At 39.8% G+C, this 16371-nt stretch overlaps 1 protein-coding gene across 12 annotated transcripts in view; it reads left to right on the forward strand.

The window, feature by feature from the left end:
* SIPA1L2 (signal induced proliferation associated 1 like 2) overlaps positions 1 to 16371 on the forward strand; it is a 237895-nt gene that overhangs the window by 170163 nt on the left and 51361 nt on the right. For all 12 annotated transcript variants that reach the window (XM_054561462.2, XM_054561454.2, XM_054561433.2 and 9 more), the window contains one exon: positions 3508 to 3782. In XM_054561462.2, the coding sequence (XP_054417437.1) occupies positions 3508 to 3782 (275 nt within the window). The remainder of the gene's footprint in view (positions 1 to 3507; positions 3783 to 16371) is intronic.

The raw sequence follows: 16371 nt of genomic DNA on the forward strand, positions 1-16371 counted from the left end.
GTGGAGAAGCAACCATCATAAATCAATTGGAAAAGAAAAGTTAAGCCAACCTGCAAAAGAGAACATTGAGATGTATTTTAGTAGCATTTGAAGGAAAAACAGAAGTGTCTGGGTAGAATGTCTGTTTATGGAGGCTGACATAACATACCTTCCCAGTGGGTAATTAACAACAGAATTGCTGTTGACTGTATGAATGACGAGTCCTATCTGCAGTTTCACCCCTGCATGTTTATACAGCAGGTATTTTTGTTTAATGTGCCAGATTAAATATATTATTAATCTTAGAGCCAGTTTCTTAAGGGAGTTTTTCAGAATTACGCATTAATTTAGAAAGGCTTTTAAAAAGTTAGACTTAAGAAAGATTTTCATGTATGTGATTTTTAGTGCAAAACCCTTATATTTTATCCATGGTGTTCAGTAGTCATATTTCTGCTCCCAGTTTTAACAAAGTAAGAATTAGATTTTAGTTTGAGCATATAAAATAAAGTAGTAAGAATAAACCAAACTATTTCTAGTTTTTATTTTTGGTAATATAAGAAAACAACATGCTTTGACAATAGAATTTCTTGTGTGTAAATCTTCCCCCAAGAGGGATGTAATTTTTTTTTAATTAGAAAAGGTTTAGTTCACTATGGATCATGAAAAAAGGAGAAATTATATCCATTTCTTGCCCCCTTTCCTCCCACCAAAAATATTTCCTCCCTTTTGTTATTAGAGACTACGTATAAGAGAAGGTAAAATTAGGGCAGTGTCTGCTAGCCTTGGAAAAGTAATTTCATTATTTGTGGACTCTATTTACAGTAAAGGGCCTCAGTGTGTTCAACAGTATTATCAGGTATACGTGAGCAAGCCTAGATAAGAGTTTGGGGTGATTAAGTAAATGATTAGTTTATATACCTAGAGAATTGACTTGAGTTATACTGATGAGTCTCTGGATGCATTGTGCTTTTGCTAATTGCAAATACTTCTTTTTAGCATATCCACCAAATCATTATAATCTGTGCTTCTGAAAATACAACACAAATACCACTTCACCAACCACAAAAATGTACTTTCCCTGGATATTTACACACGGGCTTTTATACATTTGCTATTCGATGGACCCCATCCTATTTTCCTAGAAAAGTGTATTGTCAGTGTGACCAAGATGCACAATATTAAAAATATATTTTAGGAATTATATTCTGTGTCTAGGATAGGATGACTTGCAACATGAGCTGTTGGAAACAAGCCAGACCAAAGACTGTTGAAGGGATTAGATCGTAAGGGTTGATACAGAGTGGTAGTAACAGAAATGGGAAGAAAGAGAAGAATGCAGTCATAGTGGAGATGTCGGGAATGCCTGCCCGTTTGGCGTGGTTAACTCAGTATCCATTCTCAGGTGGTGGAAAGTGGAACTAAAGGTGTCTGTCTTGCAGGTAACGGTACAGGAGCGGAATGAGAGTTTGTTCCTAGAGGGCCAGGCAGGGCTCACTTCACGGATGTGCAACCCATGCAGTTGCACAGGGACCTGCTCTCAGAAGAGTTCGTGCTTGGTTGAATGCTCTGCCATTGCCATCTTGAAATTCTTAATAATTTTTTCATAAGGAGCCTTGCATTTTGATTTTTCATGGGGCCCCACAAATTACATAGCCAGTCCTGGCTAGGCGACTACAATTTTCGTGTGATAATTGGGTCCATGGAAGAAGTCCAAATACATAAATACATGGAGAACACCTTACTTCAGACTTTGGGGATGTTAGGAAGCAATAAACAGAGGGGATAAAGAAATAGCAAAAAGACAAAGTAGGGGAGGTGGCAGGTGATTGGAGGAAATGAGCAGAAGAGCCAGAGCTGGAGGACTCTGGAAAGGCTCGGCCAGTAAGTCTTCAGCTTGATACATGGATGATAAACTTCACCTGATAATCGCGTTGATATTTGAAAGAAGGCTGGGTACATGTTATGTGTCATCTTTTGATAGGATTGCTTAGAACAAAGTTGAAAAAGAAGTGACCAAAATTTATTTGTGTTGTGCATATTACAGAACTACTTTTTCAAGTTTTAAGTTACTTCAGTTCATGACTTTAGAAACATCAATATTCTAAAACGTCATCACTAACTAAAGCCAGCAGTCCCCTTTCCGCATTTTGCTGAGTCGTGAACTGTCATGCCTGTCTGGGAAAAGCTGATTGGCATTGTGTGCACTTGTGGTAACCATGGAAACATCAGACACAGTGGTGATACATGAACCAGCCCCAGTCCCAGAGCTGTACTTACTGTCATAGGTCTTATTAAATAGGTATCTGTGTAGTCAGAGCATGTTTCATAGAAATGGAGCGTTCATTAAACTGAAACTTCATACATTGCCTCTGGGCTTTTGGGGATAGGAGTATGATACCTCCCAACTTGAAATTCCCACAGATAGGTGAGGTCATAGTCATCGGATGATACTTAATGAGCCCATGTTTTTCTTTCATTGCATGTAAACTATGCTCAGTGAGTGCTTTTGAGGGCTGCATTAGTGATGCTTTAATGTACCAAGTGGGATGCAAACCACCATTCTTCTTTCATGTTCCTTTTTGTGGAACTGCTGTTGACTCTCTCTCACTCTTGCGTAAGGTACATACACTGAGGCTTCCACTGATTGGGGCTGCCCTCAGCCCCCAGGAGACAGGCCTAGTGGAGGAGAGGCAGCCCATAGGCACAGAGGGTCTGTCTGCTGCCTGCCAGAGCACCATCCTACACACTTGCCTTGTGAACAGATGGCCAAGGAGTCTGGCTGGCCTGCCCCCACTATGGATCTGAATGGTCCTCACCACTCAGGCAAGCATAGGCTGTTGTCTGTCCTCAAGAGAAGGACCCTAGGGGACAGAACACTCCACAGTATGTCCCCAGGGCTGGTGTGTAGAGAACATTTAGAGTTTTCCTAAAGCTCTGACTTTCTGCCATTGCCCTTCCTGAACCTCAGAGTGGGCTCTTAAGCGTTAGCTTTCAACTGCTTTGGGGTGTTTTTCTTTGTTTGGGATGAATAAATTGTCTAATGGTTTTTAGTGCTTGCTGGTTGAACCTTGTAATGGTCCTCAAAAGTCTTTACAGGTTTTCCATTGCAAAAATCCATCTAGAACGATGGGATTTATATGCTTAAAAGCTAAGTCAATTTACCTAATAAAGGAAAAAGGGGAATTATTTGAGCCCATCTGAAGCTCTCAAGCTCTGGGTCAGTGACATCTAAGAAAGCAGGACACCTGTATCAAGAACAGATATGACTTAGAATAAAGAATGAAACCATTGTTGTGCTTCTGTTATTTTCTTTGCACTTGATGCAAATGTTAATTGTGATCAGCTCTGAACTTAAATGTGTCCTTGTCTTGTCACTTGGACAGTTTGAGGAAAAGACAGAGAGAGACGGGCTGGGCTGCGAGGGCCCAAGGGAGAGGGCTGGTGTGGAGGCCCATACGTGCACCTTTGGTAGAGCCCCATGGCAGCTTGGGCAGGAAGGGCATCTCTAACAGTCTCCTTCCCCCTTAGATAGTGACGAGAGGCTGCGAGACTGTGGAAATGACCCTGAGGAGGAACGGGCTGGGCCAGCTTGGCTTCCATGTGAATTTTGAAGGAATTGTCGCAGATGTGGAACCTTTTGGCTTTGCCTGGAAGGCTGGCCTTCGCCAAGGGAGCCGCCTCGTGGAGATCTGCAAAGTAGCCGTGGCCACTCTGACCCACGAGCAGATGATCGACCTGCTCCGTACTTCTGTGACTGTGAAGGTGGTCATCATCCAGCCCCATGATGACGGCTCTCCCCGAAGGTAAGGCGTGGGAGGCCCAAGTAATGCTCACTCCTCCTTTGCCTCTGTAGCAGGTGGCTGTCCTCAGTGCTCCTGCAAGGTCCTCAGAAAATGCAGTCAAGTGTGTCTTTGTACAATGTTTTGGGATGTCACTCATTCGTACAGTGTTGTTGGGATGTCATTCATTCGAGGAATTGAAAAGGAGTTTTAAAATATGTAATAGATGATAAAAAATAATTTGCTAAAAATTTTAATGGAACATTGACTACATTAAAGCTGAGCTATTCTGAACTAAGGGGAAGAGCACCTGCCTGGTTCTCCTGGACCTCTTATATCTAAGAGGAAATAATTCTGCATCACAGCTCAGCCTTGAGCACATTAAATACTTAACTATTCAGTTAGAATTTCTTCCTATAACATGAAGCCATTGATTATTTAAAAAATATTTAATAGACCAATAGTTGTAGGTATGAAAGAATGTTGGAACAGCACATGTACTCTGTGTGGTAAATACTCCATTCTCAATTGAAGCTTGACAGATGTTGAACTGGTTCAGGGCGTTATCATAAACTGTCAGGAGAAATAGATGAAAAGGAACGGCTAGACTTGGAAAGTTCAGAGGCGGATAGGTGGAGGGCTGAGATAAGAATGGGGTTAGAAAGCAATACTGTTACATTACTAATAGAAAATAATCATGCCCAGCATAAAATATTAGGCCAAAAGGAGAAAGAATGCTAATTAAGAAGGAGCCATTTATTGAGGCTGTGGCCCACTACTTCTGTTAATGCATAACTGGTGGTAGTATCTAGAGCACCTTCCCTCTATCTTCATTCCCAAATGGAGTTCCTACAGGCAGCCTTAAGAGCTCTGGCTTTTGAGAGACAAAGTATGCTTGGAATCCAGGAATTTGCTCTGAGGCCTGGGGCAACTCACACACTTTCTCTAAGTCTCACTTACTCTCTATAAGATGGGATTATTATATTGCCTACTTCCTATGATTTCAATGAAGATGAAATAAAATAATGTATGTAAAGCACTTAGAACCTTCTGGCGTAATTACCCCACACATTTAATTTAAAAAAATAAAACTTTAGGCTGGGCGCTATGGCTCACACCTGTAATCCCAGCACTTTGGGAGGTCGAGGTGGGCAGATCACTTGAGCCCAGGAGTTTAAGACCAGCCTGGGCAACATGGCAAAACCCCATCTCTTCAAAAAATACAAAAATTAGCCAGGTGCAGTAGTGTGCACCTATAGTCTCAGCTACTCAGGAGGGGAAGGTAGGAGGATCCCTTGAGCCTGGGAGGTCGAGGCCGCAGTGAGCTGAGATCGTGCCTCTGTACGCCAGCATGGGTGGCAGAGTGAGACTGCATCTCAAATAATAATAATAAATAAAACTTTAGCATATTCATTTTAATTTGTTTGATATGAAAAAATAAATTCTTATTATCCAAAGATAGTAGGATTGTTGGGTCTACTTTCTGGACTTACTAACCTAGGTCATGTTGTCTCCTTTCTCTATTTCCTTTCTTCATCCTTTAAGCCAGCACTCTGCATTAGCACTTTCTACAGTGATCTGTGTCTGTACTGTTCAGAGCAGTAGCCACAAACCACATGTGGCTATTATGTACATGAACTGTAGTGCAACTTAGGAAACGAATTTTTCCTTTTAATTAATTTATATTCAATTGGCCACGTGTTGCTAGTAGCTGCCATATTGGATAGATCAGCTAAACCATGGTCTCCTTTTAGGAAAAAAAGCCACTTACACTGTCTTCCTCTATGGTTAATGTGCAAAATCTTGCAAAAATCTTTCTCTATTAGTTATCTTACCATTTGCCTCCAGCCTCACTTTCTGTGGCCTTGTTTCCTGTATTTGCTCAGTGTGTTTATAAAATAAGGATTTAAGAAACTAAGTTTTCTCTGTAGAGTATCAGTCCCATGTTAAGATGTTTCTTATTGCCTTGCCTGATTCTGCCCGGTTGAATCTATCTGCTTTTCCAGAGTCCCATGAATCACATGTACTGCTATGAGTACAAAGAAAATAAAAAATTAATTTATTAAAAGTGAGTCCTGGAAATAACAAAAGGCAAATCCTTTAGGCCTTAAAAGCTAAAGTACTGTATATGTAAAATTCTTTTATAGTAAATTTTCCAGCATTTGTTAGAAATTTTTTCATACAGTAAGATTTCTGTCTTCCTTAGTAGAAATATAGGTTTTTAATAATTATGATAAGAATCAGTCTTTTATCTGCCTTTGTATCAAGTCTTTTATCTGTCCTAGCAGCCGATTACTATAGAATTGGACAAAAGTGTTACCTTGCGCTTCCTTTGGGTTAAAAAATAACATTTCTTGCCTATTTTTAGTTTTGGTCTACTGTTAGTAAGAAATTTTTAAAGCTTTCAAGAGATCTGTTTAATAAAAATGGTAAAGTTGTCAATGATACTTGGTATTTAGAAATATAATTTAGGAGGATAGAATTTTCTACGAAATATTGAATTGTTTTTCAGCTAAAACAAACAAAAACTACAATTTAAAAGTTCAAGCAGCTGTTATCCTTTTATCCAAGGACATGTTTTTCCTCTAAGGAGTCAGTTATCTGCCTTGGTCTATACATAATTAATTCTTTGTTTTAAATGCAAATTCTCTTATTGGAACTAGGCAAGATATTTATTTAAAGATTTTGCCCTTGCCTCCTAGGAGTCTCATTAGTGTCATTCCCTAAACATACAGGGTTTTTTTTCCCGATTAATCTGTAATAACTGTCTTTTAACCTTAGCCAGAAGGATTAGAATTAGCTATTTGCCTAGTAGCAACGTTCCAAAATTGGCACACCCATCACCCACATTTCTGCAGGTCATGAAGGCTTTAAGCCTAGCCGGTATCATTTAAAACTCTTTCAATTCAGTTTTCCAATTTTCTGGGAATCTGAATTTGTAAATTTTTAAATCCATATTTTTGTTAGTTTTGATTTGTTTTCTGCCTGCAACTGCCTGGGTGCCCTGATAAAAGTACTTGGTGTTGTCAGACAACCTCTCATAACCAGATACCAGCCTTGCAATACCAGCCCTTTGCTTTAGACCACAAGTGTAAGTATGAAATATTTTCAGTTTCACCCTTGTGCTCAGCATGTTTAGCCTTCTGCATTATTAGATTTGTTAAGAAACTGTAGAGGAGGGGCTAAGAGGAAATGGGTAGCACTTCACTCCTTTTAAAATTTAAAATACAAACCCTTTAAATCAAACATCCTTTAGTACTATTAACCGTATAGCAACACATACCAGGATGTGCCTCAAGCTAAAGCTATACATTTGACTTGCAGCATGGAAAATTACCTCCAACTTTCTCAATTTGACTCTTAGTGCTTGTGAGGGGGGAGAAATATTATTTAAATGGACATGTATATGCATGTGTGTGTTTCTGTGTGTGTGTATATATACATATACATTTTTACAGTAGTTTTTAACATAAACACTATGAAGACTACAAAAATGGCCAAATTAAGGAATTATGAGATATTTTAGTCTCATAAATGTTGTGAAAAATGCTTCAGTTCATTTTTGCCATTTATCAACTCCTGTTTTTTCCTACCAGGATATCACTGAGAAAATCATTTGACATGGGAGCCCAGCTGCTCCTGTGGGCAGCATGAGCGGCCTGTCATTTAATAGACAGTGTCTCTTGTCCTCAGGTCAAAAGGTGTTTGGTTTTGACTCAGAAGCTGCTGGAATAAATGCAGTCTTTAGTAGGAAAAGTATTTATTAATATGTTGAATCCAAAGCCACCTGTGTTTTGAAGTCCCATTTGCCAGCCTAAGGGAGGTGACAGTCTAGGTTGTCCCTCAGCGTGAAGGGAAGTCAGAGCTATTTTTAGTTTTCCTTGTGGAGTTGCAGGGAACACTGAGCAGGGAGAATCCCCTTGAGGGACACTTAATAACTGATCTCGTGCTGGGATTGGATCCTGGAGTGAATTCATATACATTGGGAATGAGTGGCAAGAAGCAGTTTGGGAATAGTACTCTTCAAATGGAAATGAGGTTTGAAAGGGGAACCAGGGTGTTTTCTCAAGCAGACAGTCGCTGTGGCAAAGATGAAGAGTTGCTGAGGCCAGAAATGCTTAATTAAGATCTTTCTTGTTTTTGCAAGGGATAATTTACAGCCACTGGTATGGCCCTGGCCTCTGGCCTTCAGAGGTGACTGACATTCTATCAGTGTCATTTGAAGGAAAGCATATCAACCTAAAAGGCGGATATAAAGGAAGTAACAACTCATCAGAATTATGCATGAGTTGTTATATAATGTGAGTGAATTTAGTAAATATGTCCAATAAAAATGGAAATGAAATTCCTTGCTGCAGTGCATCTGTTTTGTGTGATTTTTTTCATACTTTGTTGACATACTATCCAAGGCATTTTTCTATATAATGCAAAACAGTGGAAATTTTCTCATGTTATCATGAGTCTAAATTATTATTCTCTCATCATTCTATAAAAATTAAAACTTTATGTTCTCATCTCCTGTTTTGCTGTTGCCTGATCATTCAGCTCCCTGAAGTATGCAGAGAGAAGAATATGGAAATAGAAGGAAAACTCAATTTTGTCAGTTTAACAGTTTTTATTTTTATATGTGTATCTACACACATACATATATAAAATAAATGGTGGGCTGAAATCTGGACTCAAGTGAGCTTTCTTTTTTTAAAATTTTTTTCCATGCTTTATCCCACTTATTATTCATTACAAAGCAGACTTTTTTTTCTTCCCAGCTTTTAGGTTCAAGGGGTACATGTGCAGGTGTGTTACATGGGTAAATTACGTGTCGTGGGGGTTTGGTGTACAGATAATTTTGTCACCCAGGCAATCAGCATACTACCCAGCAGGCAGTTTTTCCATCCTCACCCTTCTGTCACCCTTCACCCTCAATAGGCCCTGGTGTCTGTTGTTCCTTTCTTTGTGTCCATGTGTACTCAATGTTTAGCTCCCACTTGTAAGCAAGAACATGACAGCATTTGGTTTTCTGTTCCCATGTTAATTTGCTTAGGATAATGGCCTACAGCTCCACCTGCGTTGCTGCAAAAGACATAGTTTCGTTCTTTTTTATGGCTGTGTAGTATTCCGTGGTGTATATGCACCACATTTTCTCTTTTTTTTTTTTTTTTTTTTTGAGATAGAGTCTCGCTCCGTTGCCCAGGCTGGAGTGCAGTGGCGTGATCTCGGCTCACTGCAAGCTCCGCCTCACGGGTTCATGCCATTCTCCTGCCTCAGCCTCCCGAGTAGCTGGGCCTACAGGCACCCGCCACCACGCCCAGCTAATGTTTTGTGTTTTTAGTAGAGACGGGGTTTCACTGTGTTAGCCGGGATGGTCTCAGTCTCCTAACCTCGTGATCCGCCCACCTCAGCCTCCCAAAGTGCGGGATTACAGGCGTGAGCCACCGCGCCCGACCAACCACATTTTCTTTATCCAGACCACTGTTGAGCATCTAGGTTGATTCCACGTTTTTGTTGTTATAGTGCTGCAGTGAACATATGCCTGCGTGTGTCTCAAGTGAGCTTTTTATATTCGAGTTCCAACTTATTTGTATGGATAATAAAAATTAGTTATGTCTAGTATTGTCTTATGGACCCTCCAGTATTGAATTTTGATGTGAAATGTGAAGACAATACAGAACAAAGGTAACCTAAAGTACAATCACTATTCTGAGTCCTCTGGCCAGTTCCTCCAATATAACATTCAGATTGTTCTCTCACTCCCTAAAGTAAGAACATAGGATTATAGAATTTAAGGTAGATTGCCTTGCATTCACTCATTCATTCATTCATTCAGCCACTTACTCTTAACTAGCTTGTACCAGGAACTGTGCTGAGCACTGGGGCTGTTAAAATGGATAGGACAGATGTAATCTGACTTTCAAGGACTCCTTTTAGTCTTTCTGGCTTTCTAAAATGCAGTAGTACTTATTCATATTTTGGCTATTTAAAAGTGATTTTTCTCAAACTATAGCAACAACTTACTACTTAATAATAAATGTCTCAGAGTAGTGTAGAAAATGCTGTCACCCTTTCCAAGTAATAATCTATACTTTAGTGCCCACGTGTTTTTTCATTTTGAATGTTGAGTTATTACCATCACAGTAAGAGGAATGCAGAGGATGGCGGTAAAGCATGAGCATTGTGTTAGACCAGTAACCATCTCATGCTTGACAGGTTACACCGTAGCTACCATAGTGGACAGCCATTGGATATTCTCCCCCATAGAAATACATTCTTCAAAAATCAGGCATCAGATAGCTAGCTATTGAGAATCTTCTCTGTATAATTTTGAAGTATTACAGTGCAATGTTATTCTTGCTCTCAAGCTTTCTAAGAAACAAAGCAGTTGATTTTGACAAGAACGTGCTGAGCTTCTGTCCAGTGCTCTGCCAGGTACTGGGGATACAAAGATACCATCTGCCCCTGTGTCTGCTTCTAGTAAGGGAGGAAAAGGATGGAAGGAAGCTGATGAATTAGTAAGTGCCAGATAGGCTCACTTCCTATTTCATATGATACCTTTTCAATTGCTGACCTTTATAAGAGGGCTTGGTCAAGTGTGATTATGGTTCAGATGTCTTTTTTTCTACCTATTCTGGGTATCTCTGTGTTTCTATCTGTAAATTAAGGAATTTGTTGAAAAGCAAGTTACTATTTCATTTAGTGCCTATTTCATGTATGCCACTGCCCTAACCTTTACAGTAAGTTATACTATGTGGTTATCTCCCTGTTGGAAGCCTTTGATTTTTTTATGTACCAGAAAGAGTTTGTGATTCAAGCGAATGAGCATCAATTACCCCTGTCACCTTGTTGGATAATTTGGAGTATTTTAGCTATTAGCAGGCTATTAGCATAACAGACATTAAAATGATTAAAATATCAGTGATTACTTTCATCCCTAGGGCTATAAAAGGATTCTTTTACAAAATGCATAATATTAAAAAAACATTTAATTTGTTTTAGAGGATCGGCTTTTGTTTCCAAAGATTCTTTTAGCACCTACTGAAAAATATGACATAGCGTAGGCTGCATTAACTGTTCTTGGATGGGTTTCAAAAAAAAAAAAAAAAAAAAAGCCATGTGTTTTAGGAAGAGCCCTGAACTTAGAGTCAGAGGACCTGAGTTCCATTGTGAACCCTGTCTCTGATTAGCTGTATCATCTTTCCAACCTCTCTAGCCCTTCTTCTGAAAAAATGGAGATTTTCTTTGTATGTCACACATTTTTGTGAAAGTCAAATGATGTATGTGCAATACTATAAAGTTCTACACACACTAAGGTGGTGGATTGGAATTAAAGAATAGCATTGCAGTACTTTGTAAGGCTTTTCCTTAGATTATTGGGTTCACTTAAAGGTTCTCTGTGATGCAGCCAAGTAAAGTAAAACCAATAGGGAATTTCAGAGTCCAGTAAATGCAAGTTCCAGTCATGGGATTAGATGAAGCTGTGGCTGCACAGTCTATGATACCTGGTCCAACTAACTGTTCAACTGCCCTCTCTTTTTTTGTTAAGAATATACATTCTTCCCTTTGAACTTTCTCGGTTCTCTAGGTTTTTTGGTTTTGTTTTGCTACTCATCATTCCCTTAGGACTCTTCCCCTTTCTTAGTTTCAAAGTACCATAATACAAAGTCATGTGTCCTCCTTTTATGTAAGATGAAAAGAATAAAATAATGAGATAATGATATATTGTTCTACAGATGAATGTAGATGAAGGGAATTTTACAGCTCTAAAGATTTTTTCAATTTGAAAGTTAAACTTTAAAATTCCAGAACTCTATAAACATCTGTTATCTAGAACTTTCATAAAATTTTATGTACCTTTTGCAGTTTAATGTTGGTTTCCCACTTTTTGTGGAAACAGAAGTAATAATGTCTATTTGTAATGAACTTCTTTCTTTGAAGCTGTCACTTGAGGAAGTTTACATATTTTATGTAACTTAATCTTGATGCACCCTCTGCTGTTACTATTCTGTTTTCAAGAGGAGGGTCTAAGAGGTTGTCACATTTCTAAGCTACACATAGTCATGTCTGGGTTTTGAGCCTAGAGCCCAAACTCTCTCTTTAATGGAGATAGTTTGGTATCTAGGGTTCCTGTTGGGAACAAATGGAAAAAACCATATGGCTTGACTAGACCCAAACAGTGATGGTCTTGACGGTCAGCCTGCAGAGTTTGAAGACATGATTTAGAACCAAGTCCGTAGCCTGGCCAGCAGGGATTCTACCTTCCAGTGTCCAAATTATTGATGGTAGATGGAAGGTTCTTCCGAGAAACTCAAGGTGTCGTTGGAAAGGAATGCGCCTGGGTGGGTGGATGCCATCTTGGGGCCCTTCCTGGGTGCCTCTGAAGTTGTGGGGCGCATACACTACAGTACTTGGCAGTGACCGTGGTGTCTGTTAACTGTGAGCAAGATTGGACACCCCCTCTTTGCTGATCATGTTCAGGAAGCCAGGAAGTGGTGGCAGCTGTAACCAAGAAGTCTTCTGGTAGAAAACTTAGCTTTAGGCATCAGGAAGCAGGGGAGAAAGCCCATGAGTATGAATACGAATAAGTTAATGAGTGTCCCTTTTACAGGATTAAGCCATCCCAGGAAGTCCACGATGGTGAGTTCAAAAGGACAAGTAGTACTGTTTTTAGAATACAGCAGTAAAATAAAAGATCCTCTGAGGATGCCATCTAATGGAATTACTTGTTATTCTTAGTTTGATAATGCCACATCTTTAACTAACACATTTTCAATGACCTTCTTGGTCTACAGAATGTTTTGCCTTCCAGTGTATGTTTTTGAGAGAGAAGAGAGAATAGACTCAGAAAAGTTATTGGCTAGACAAGAAATGTGAAAAATTGCACTTATTTTTAACCCGGAGCTGAGTTTGTATTGATCCCTATGTAGCATGGTAATTAGGAGCATAAGCTGATGATGTGTACATTTGTTATGGAGCAAAGAGGAAATCAATATGCATACATAAAAGTGATCCCACAGCCTTATCTTGAGGTTTTTTAGTATCTCCTGTTGGCAAGCAAACTGTAAGGAATGTGCCAGAAGCTAGAAATGCAGTTTCCATCCATTGACTTGATTTGGTATGTCGAGAGGAAGCCAAGCATGTGTATCAATGAGGTCTGAATTTTTCTACTGTAGCAGGAAAGCAAAAGTCTTTTCTTTAAAAATGTTGCAGTTACACACGGGTTGAGCAGCTTGTTTTTTTAGAAATGTCTTTTTGTGCTAGGTTTTTGGGCATTTGGTCTGTTCGGGTTTCAGTTAGCCTTTATTTAACTCATCGAAATATTTGCCATGTGCCCCATCCACAGCAGCCCCAAGTTTGACACTCCAGATGAGCTGGGGTGTCTTGCCTGGTGTCCTGTGCTAAACCCCCCAAGTGGGAGAGAGGATGCGTGCCAAGGGGGACGCACGCAGATCCATTTCTGATGGGCACTGTAGCATGAGGACTTCTCCAGGCTCATTTGTCATTCTTCTTTTATGCCTTTTCCCATTTCCCTAAACATTGGTTGAATTTTCTGTATGCATCCTTTAAGGAATTTCTCATATATATGGAACGGAACTGTGTTTGACTAGGTTTGATGATCGCTTATATCAGTAGTACCAATTTGGCACCTTAGTCATAGAAGCAAACAAAGCAAAATCTAGTTCACAAGAGTAGTTGCTGTAAAGGTGTCACATAATAACAAAATTAGTTTGATTTTAAAATAAAACCATTCTTTTGAGAATAGCTAATTTTTATTAGGGCAAAAGAATGCCAGTTCTTAGTATTTTAAAAGACCTTTCCTATATGACTTTCTGCACAAGGTTGGAGATAAAATAATTCCACCCAGATTCTCTCTTCAACTTAATGGATTGCACAGATTTTTGCCAACATTCTCTCAAAATATGAGTCATGATTATGCATTTATATTACATGTTTCTTTCCAAGCCTCAAGCTAAATTATAGTGTCTTATAAAGACTACAGTCTATGGGCATGAATTAAGTAGGCCACACTACTCAGCCATCTGTCTTCTCTTTCTTTTTTTTCTCTTTTTTCCTCTTAAAAACCATACCAAACAAACTTGAAGGCCAAACAAGCACTGGAAATGCAAAGTTGCCTTTTGGTTCACAAGATTCAAGGTTCACGTTCCTTTCATTCAACATATAACTCCAGGATCTTTAACTTCAATGGTAGTCAATTACAGTTCCTGATGTGCAGTGCTCAGGCAGCTGGAACCTGTGAGACATCAACGCCTGGTGTTCACCTGAACATCCAGTGACGCTTAGAGCATCGATGTGAGTGGAAGACAAGAGTCGGTTTTCTTGATGTTTTATTATCTACTGTCATATCTTACCTTTGATTTCTGATTAGGTCTTTGGCTATGGGGATGAATCAGTAGCCCTAGGGATGTGGTATCTTAATAAACAGAAAACACTTGGAAGCAATATAAATCCATGAACAAAACTTATAAAGCCTTGGCATTTTATAAGAAAATGATACAACCCAATGTAATTTGCATTTACTCAGTTTGACCAATAATGTAACTGTTAAACTCGGTAAATCCAGAGTAACTTAAACTAAATCAGAGAAGTGAATTTTACTTTCAGGAAGGGAAACAAAGTTAAAATAAAGGGTAAGAACTAACCTTTACTGATGCACAGAGAAATCACTACCTCATGTTCTATAAGCAGATGTTAAGATTTCTTTAGGAGGGTGTATTCAGTCCACTCTTCTCTATTAACGCTGCCATCAATTTGGTTTCCCAAGCCAAAAGTTAGGATGTTGTTTTTTATTTTTTTCTCTTTCTCTGTCCCAAGCTCCAAGTACTATGGATTTGACAAGTTAGAAATCACTTTCACCCAGAATTTTACAAGGATTTCCTTTGTTATATTTTGTACCTTCTAGTATTGTTGTTGAGAAGAATGGAACTATTCCACGCCCAGGTCCTTAGACACTTAGGCTCCCACCCACCCCGTCCCCAGAACCGTAGGCTTACTTCCTTAACCCAGGAGTCTGAATTCTTCAATGATGTGTTTTCATGTGGACCATTTTTTATTCATTGGGCTCGGTACTCTCTGGACCTTTTAATCCAGTTTTACGTATCTTTTAGTTCTAGAAATGTTCATATACTATTTCTTAATAATTTTCTCCCCCTTGTTTTTCTCTCTTCTCTTTTGTGATAGCTCTGTCTGGTAGTTGCCGGACTTTTAGATTGAACTTCAGTTTTCTTAATTTTTTTTTTTTTTTTTTGAGACGGAGTCTCGCTCTTTCTCCCAGGCCAGACTGCAGTGGCACTATCTCGGCTGACTACAAGCTCCGCCTCTTGGGTTCATGCCATTCTCCTGCCTCAGCCTCCCGAGTAGCCGGGACCACAGATGCCCACCACCACGCCTGGCCAATTTTTTGTATTTTTAGTAGAGACGGGGTTTCACCGTGTTAGCCAGGATGGTCTCGATTTCCTGACCTCGTGATCTGCCCGCCTCGGCCTCCCAAAGTGCTGGGATTACAGGCGTGAGCCACCGCGCCCGGCCAGTTTTCTTAAGTTTTTATCTCTCATAACTGTTTGAGAGAATTTCTCAGTTTACCTTCCAACTGTCTTACTGGATTTTTTAATGTTTAATTTTAACTCTCATAAGTTCCTCCTCTTCAGCGATCTAGTTGCTCCATGAGCTTCACTGCAGAGTGTTTGGATGGTTTACATCTGCTTGTCTTTTCTCTAGAGAACCATCTTCTTTGATCTCTGTGGGGTGGTGAGCATTCTGAGGCCAAGTTTGGAGGAAGGAGAAGTGACCCTGGGTCTCATCTCTGCCTTAGGCTTGTCATTTTCATCCCTGTTCTCTGCATCTCACGCCCTTGACTCTGCATCTTTTCTGTTCTCTAAAAACCACTGCTGTTGCCCTGCAGTGGTAGGGAATAGGTTACTGCCTGACTAGGCCAGGCGCTGTGTGGACCTCAGGGCCCAGGGCCGAACTCCTGTTCCTCTTTCTAAGTAACTTTTATGCCTAAATCTCCCTTTTCATTTGGCCTTTCGCAGTGCTTGGTGTTTCCCGTCCCTGCATCATTTTGGCGTTCTGCAAAGACAGTGGTATTCCTTCCTACTGATTTTTCCCTCAGCACACCTTCCTCTACTCTGCTAAACCATAACCTCTCTTCCATTCATCTCCAACTTTACATACTGTGTATTAGAGTTTCAGGGATCTCCAAATTCAGCTGGCAGTTGAGGTTGTTTCTGTTTCTTGTTCTCCTTGTTCTGTTGTGATGGTTTTCAGAAAAGGCTGAAACTTTTTCTATACCATGCTGACAGTGGAGTTCTGCTTTTTAACAGAGTGATCCCTTGTTCTAATAGATTTCTCAAAGGGCAAATATTAGGAAGTGTTGTTGTTGTTGTTGTTGTTGTTTTATGTTGACTCTGGAATGTCTAGGGAGAGGCACTGGCTTGGGATGCTGAATGCTTTGCCAACATGGTAAATTGAATTCTAAAGTTGAGACTTATCTAGGCTTCCCGTGTCCTTGCCGAACTGCACCAGTTAGCTTTGCAGGCTGACTTTGGTCAAGTTAACAGTACGCCTTGCACTGTGCAATTGGTGGGAACCTTAGGCATAGCTG

Source organism: Pongo abelii, chromosome 1 (assembly GCF_028885655.2).
Source record: "Pongo abelii isolate AG06213 chromosome 1, NHGRI_mPonAbe1-v2.0_pri, whole genome shotgun sequence".
NCBI classification, from domain to species: Eukaryota; Metazoa; Chordata; class Mammalia; order Primates; family Hominidae; genus Pongo; species Pongo abelii.